The sequence below is a fragment of the Nestor notabilis genome, unplaced genomic scaffold, assembly GCF_000696875.1.
Source record: "Nestor notabilis isolate BGI_N333 unplaced genomic scaffold, ASM69687v1 scaffold6626, whole genome shotgun sequence".
NCBI lineage: Eukaryota > Metazoa > Chordata > Aves > Psittaciformes > Psittacidae > Nestor > Nestor notabilis.
This window is the reverse complement of record NW_009934170.1, coordinates 34,030-39,864: the sequence shown is the minus strand read 5'-3', so window position 1 is coordinate 39,864 and position 5,835 is coordinate 34,030. Positions and strand designations below refer to the sequence as shown.

The following is a 5,835-nucleotide window of genomic DNA, read 5'->3' as shown; positions in this document are numbered from 1 at the left end:
GCCGTGCCTTACAGCTCCCGGGTGGTGGAGATCCAGTCGCAGATGTCGGAGCGGGCCGTGGAGCTGCTGGGACTGCCCCAGGACCGGCCGTGCCTCCTCCTGGACGTCGGGTGAGGACAGGGACATATGGGGCGGCGGGGGCAGCGCTGGGACTGGGCACGGGGTGCGGGCACCCCGGCCCCAGGGCACCGGTGTCTGTCTGTTGTGGGATGGAGAGAACCAGGGTGGCCAGCATCGCCCGCAGAGCAGGCCCGTGAGCGCCGTGCTGTCCCTCTTCCTCCCGTCAGCTGCGGCTCTGGGCTGAGCGGGGACTACATCTCCGAGGAGGGTCACTACTGGATTGGCATGGACATCAGTGCTGCCATGCTCGGTGAGCAGGTTCTCCTCCCCTGCCGCCCTCGCCTCGCCTCAGGGAGGTCCCAAAGGTGTGAGGCGGTTGCCTGAGCTGTGCTCTGTCCTGCGCAGACGTGGCTGTGGAGAGGGAGGTGGAAGGAGACCTTCTCCTTGCAGACGTGGGTGATGGCATTCCCTTCAGGCCTGGCATGTTTGACGGCTGCATCAGGTGAGTTTGTAAACTGGAGCGAGTTCTTGATGCTCCCCATGACTGTATCACCTGTCTGAATGGTGCAGAGCAGGTGAGCACAACTGTTCTTACCAGTCATTCTCCTTGCTCTGTGCAACTCCACCTCTCTGGCACAAACTGCTGAGCTTCTGAACAGCAGAAGCAGCTTCTGACAGCTGTTTCCCAAGTGATGCTTGTCTTTTTTTGTGCTGGTGAGCTAGGAATTTCAATAAATAAAATTGGATAACAAAATGTTGTTATGAGGGTTAAGAGCTGCTTCAAGCAGATGAACAGAAAGTATGATTGTATCATTGCTCAGCTACAAGGTCCCTGGACCAAAGGTTCGATGGTTGGTTTAGGGATGAAGAGGTAGGTGAAGGGGACAGAAACACTCTTCTGCTTAGAGAATACCTCAGAAAGGTGCTGGAAGGAGCAGGGACTGTCCATTGCTCATCCTAACGCTTTGTCTGGGGCTGCTCACTGGCAAAACCTGCCTGGCCATGCAAGGGCCACACATGAGCACTTGAATTATTTGAACACCTGGCCTAACGGGGGTGCTTGGTGATTCTTCTGTGCTTGAATAACTGCTGCACCTTGCTGGGGTTTGGCATAGTGAGTCTCCAGAGGGATTTGTGTAACTACAAAACAGAAGGCAAAGGTACATGGAGAGAATTAGTGCTGGAAGTAAGCGCAAAGGGAGGTGACAGGCTCTGCAGAAGAATCAATGGCTCAGTGTCCCAGGAGTCTTGTTTTCTTTCCCAGTATTTCTGCAGTGCAATGGCTTTGTAATGCTGATAAGAAATCACACAGCCCTCCAAAACGCCTTTATCGATTCTTCTCAACTCTTTACACTGCCCTGGTAAGTGTCCTGCTTTCCCAGTCAGGCCTCTGCCTGCTTTTACGTCCTCGCTGGTGCATTTTAGGAAGGTGTTTTAAGTCAGGTATTTTAAGTAAACTGCTCTGAAGTGGAGGGCTGGCAGAGCACCCGTTTCCTCTCTCTTTGCCTGCCTGTACGGTCTCTCATGCTTCTCTGATCCCTTCTGTGACCCCTGTGCCTTGTGCTGTGGAGGAGCAGGCTCTGGAGTCTGAACAGCTCTCCTGGGAGAGTTCTCCAGGCGGCTTTGGGGAGGAGGGTGCTAATGTGTAGGCTGGGAATTGAGTGACCAGAGGAGTTGCCTGCACTGACTGACACTATTTCCTGTAGGCCCGAGGATCCCGAGCTGTCCTGCAGCTGTACCCTGAGAACTCAGAACAGGTACAGGACATCACTCAGTGGGGAAGAGGGACAGGCACAGCAAGACAATGAAGCTGTGTGCTCTTTGGGGCTCTCAATTTCTCCACATGGGATCTGTTGCTCTGGCCTTCCCACCCTCTGTAAAGCTCTTCAAGACCCTCCAAAAAAACCTGTAAGGAGAATGCTATTTCTGTGGCTTCACAAGTTGTCTTGGGGTGAGCCTTAAAATTAAAGACATTGGCAGGACACAATCAGAATCTGCTGTCCTGGATTTTCTGCTGTGTGACTGGGTTGAAGTCTGGCCTGCACTCATCGGCACACTCCTGTAACTCCCTAGAGCTGGAAAATCCAGCCCAGTATCCCCCACCTAGTAAGTGTGCTGTGCCAGTTGACTCAGGCTAGACTGTGCAGCAGGGAGAACCAAATGAAGGCAGTGGACTGGTGTCCCGATGGTGCTGCAGGACTGGGAGCGTGGTGTAGGAGCAGGAACAACCCATCTTTGGCACACGTGGTCAGCTGTGGCCGAGCCAAGAGGTCTCTTGGGCACTGCTGGTGGATGACTACTAAGTAACTCTTGCATGTGCTTCTTTTTCTAGCTGGAGCTCATTACTGCCCAAGCCATGAGAGCTGGCTTTACCGGGGGAATGGTGGTAGATTACCCAAACAGCACCAAAGCCAAGAAGTGAGTCTTGTGCCTTTGTGTATGTGGGTGGTTGGGGTGAGGCCTGGGTTCCCAAGCTGTTCATAGAATCATAGAATTTTGAGTTAGAAGACACCTTAAACCTCATCCAGTTCCAACCCCCTGCCATGGGCAGGGATACCTTCCACTAGAGCAGGTTGCTCAAAGTCCTGTCCAGCCTGGCCTTAAACGCTTCCAATGATAGTCCTGGACAGAGGTTACAGCTTAGATCTGACTCTGTTATAAACAATCTCAGTCTTTCCTGGGGACTGGGAATCACATGCTGAATCCCAGCTTCACACTCCTTGTTCTTGTTCTTTCAGGTTCTTCCTTTGTCTCTTCGTTGGGACGTCTGGCACATTACCAAAGGTGAGCAGCTCCACGACACGGCAGTTGCCTTCCTGGCTCCTGGGTGGTGTGGGTGAGAGTGGGAGCCAGGCAGCTCTGCACATGCAGATGTGATTTGATTTATACATTTGCTGTCAGTCTCACCAACTCCTGCTCTCCCTGAGATGTGGTTTCTTTGCCGCAATTTCTGTAAGACCAGTTTGTTCCTGCTACGGTCCTTTATCTTACAGAGCCCTGGGTTCCCCTTAATTTAGATGACATGACTGTTAGCTCTGTTTGTTCCAGAGGAGAGCAAAACTTCCCAAATTTGCTTTTCAGGGCCTTGGTACCGAGTGTGCTGATGGAGAAGAGATGCACCAGGCAAAGTTCACCAATGAGAGGTATTGTGTAGGAGAAAAAGCTACAAATTCTCCCCAAGCAAGGAGTGGGGGGGCTTATAAAGGCTGGGTTTTCTAAGCAAGGAGGGGGGGGTGCTTATAAGGGCTGGGTTTTGCTGACTGAGGAGCACAGTGCTGCCATGTGAGAAGTGACTTAAGAGAGGAGACTGGCAGGACCCTTGGCAGCCCAGATGGGCAGTGCTTTATCTTATCGAAGGGGCCCAGACACAAGGAACAGAACAGGTTAGTCTGGAGGACTTTGCTGTGGTTGATGCTTACCCTAGCACTTTCTGTCTGGCTCTCGGCTCTCCAGCTCAGTGCTGTAGTATAGGCCAGTGGTGATGTGAGGGGGATATTTACAGTGCTGCTCATAGCAAGCATGAGTGGTTTCTGTTGGGGAGGCAGGCTGCTGTGCCTGAAGCGCGGTGTTGCCTTTCTTTTGCTGTCAAATTGTTTGCTTAACTCTGCTTAGCTGTGGCCTGGTGGGTTTCTCCTGCTGTCCAGGTCTCCTCCCATGGTAGTGGTGCAGGGAGGAGCCCCTCCTGCAGCCAGTGGGAGAGACAGAGAACAAAAACCAGAGGAAAGTCGTCATGCCCGCCAGGAGCTTGTGGCTGGCTTGTTTTCCTGCCTCTTACATTGCTCTTCTATGCTCGCTTAGTCCAGGGTGTACCTCCTGTTGGAAGGTAATAGCAGAACTGGCAACTTGCTGGGAAGCCAGAGCTTTGTCTGCTGTGTTTGGAGTAGAGCAGACAAGGGGAAGGTGTTTGTGCTTAAATCTGTATTCCCCCAAGGTCCCAGAGCCCAGCGTACCGCTGATGTGTCAGATACAGCACAGGGGAGTGCTGGGCTGCTGCAGCCCATGGAGGGTGGGTATCCCTCAGCTCAGAGCAGGGGCTGGAAGCAGCCTCTTCCCTCAGTGCATCTGGAGTTGGACTGTTTGACCACCTACCCCTCTTCACCCCGAGGGTCATGGGAGCGGTACTCGCTGGTTTTATGAGGCAGAGGGCATGCCCAGTTCTGGGTGGCAATCCTCCAGGGCAGAAATCTGTGCCCCTGCACCTCAGTTCCTCTCCAGCTGCTGTCCACTTTCTCTGCAGGACACGGTTCAGAAATGCCAAGGGCAAGTCTGTGAAGAAAAGCCGGGACTGGATCCTTGAGAAGAAGGAACGTAGACGACGACAGGGCAAGTGAGTTCAGCTGGGTCCTGCCTCAGCTCAGGCTGACTGTGCTGGCCTGGCCTGCTGTCACCTGGTCAAACTCCTGCCCTAAACCCACTCTTCTTCCCCGCCCAGGATCACTGTGCTTAGTTGCTCTCTGATTTTCTCCACAGGGAAGTGCGAGCAGACACAAAGTACACGGGTCGGAAGCGTCGCCCTCGCTTCTGAATTGCTTTGGACACTGCTGCTGTGGAATATAGCGTGTTGATGCCTCCAGCAAGCCTCCCGTGGATGGCACAGGTGGACACTTCAGGCCTGGGATTTGCTGGGACAGATCTTTGTGGCCCCGGTGCTGTCCAACAGCCAACTGCAAAGCTTCCAGCCCTGTTTTCCTGGTGCAGGCAGACAGTGCTCAGGTCACTTGGTGTCTGCAATGCCATTGTTTATGTTCTTGAGAGTGCACTGAACCATCTGGAGCTCCAGGTGAGGCAGAACATTATGTCCACCCTCCACTAAACAGTCAATGAGTCAGAACTATCACTGGTCTCCTGTATCTTGTGCTCAGTGCAGGGGCGTACTGAGGTAGGAACAGAGCACCTAGTTCCCTGCCAGCTTCCCCTCTGCCCTCAGGCAGGGAACCAGGCACTATAAAGGTGTGTGTCCCATGAGGGCAAATCCTCCTGGCAGAAGTGCTGTTCCTGTGGCAATTAGTCCTGTGGGCACTTCACATCAGGCCCAGCTTGTATGCTTTAGTTCTCTCAGGGCTGTCTTGCACCCTAGCCCTTGTTCCCCATCATCTTCTCCCTTCCCCTGAGAGAGAGGTGCCAGCCAGAGCTTTACAGTTACAAATGTTTATTCTACATAAAAATTCCACAAAATGGGAAGCTGTTTTGCACCCAAAGCTTTGGGAGAAGGGGAGGCTAGCAGGAAGGGAAAGGGGGAAGGAGAAAAGAGGCAACATACAGTGTCATCCAGCCCAGTGAGACAGAGCAAGCCAGGGTCAAGATCCACATAGAAAACAAGGACACTTAGCTCACAGTACAGCAACAGTACAACTCCACGGGGAGGGGGGACTTGGAAAGCTTTCAAGTACATTTAATTACTAAAAAAACCCCAAAATAATCCCCAGTTCGAGTGCAAGCTGTGCGTGCCCCACACTGCTTGTGGAATACTGCATCGACACGCTCCCGGTGCTGGGAGGGCAGGTGGCACTTGGAACAGAGGTGGGGTAACCCAAAGGACAAGCGGTCTGAGGTTGGGGGCTGGAAAGAAAAAGTGAAATGTCTCCCCAAAGCACAACCACACTGTTGGTGATTTGGTCTGTACATGCAACAACAGGTAGGTAAAAAGGAACTGAGCGGGGCTTCCCATAGTGCAGGGGTAATTATTGCACCAAAACACCCTCCCCTCACAGCGAGGACAGTGTGAACCTGCCTGTGGGGCAGCAGTGGCAGGCTGACTCTCCGCACCCCGCGTTC

At 53.2% G+C, this 5,835-nt stretch overlaps 1 protein-coding gene across 1 annotated transcript; it reads left to right on the top strand.

Moving 5' to 3' along the window:
- Nucleotides 1–14: 14 nt before the first annotated feature.
- Nucleotides 15–4,678, top strand: WBSCR22 (Williams Beuren syndrome chromosome region 22). The gene is made up of 10 exons (XM_010017193.1): nucleotides 15–110; nucleotides 288–370; nucleotides 466–562; nucleotides 1,325–1,421; nucleotides 1,767–1,817; nucleotides 2,393–2,478; nucleotides 2,799–2,844; nucleotides 3,142–3,203; nucleotides 4,298–4,387; nucleotides 4,531–4,678. The coding sequence occupies exons 1-10, from the start codon at nucleotides 43–45 to the stop codon at nucleotides 4,583–4,585; spliced, it is 735 nt and encodes a 244-aa protein (XP_010015495.1). The 5' UTR covers nucleotides 15–42; the 3' UTR covers nucleotides 4,586–4,678.
- Nucleotides 4,679–5,835: the final 1,157 nt, after the last annotated feature.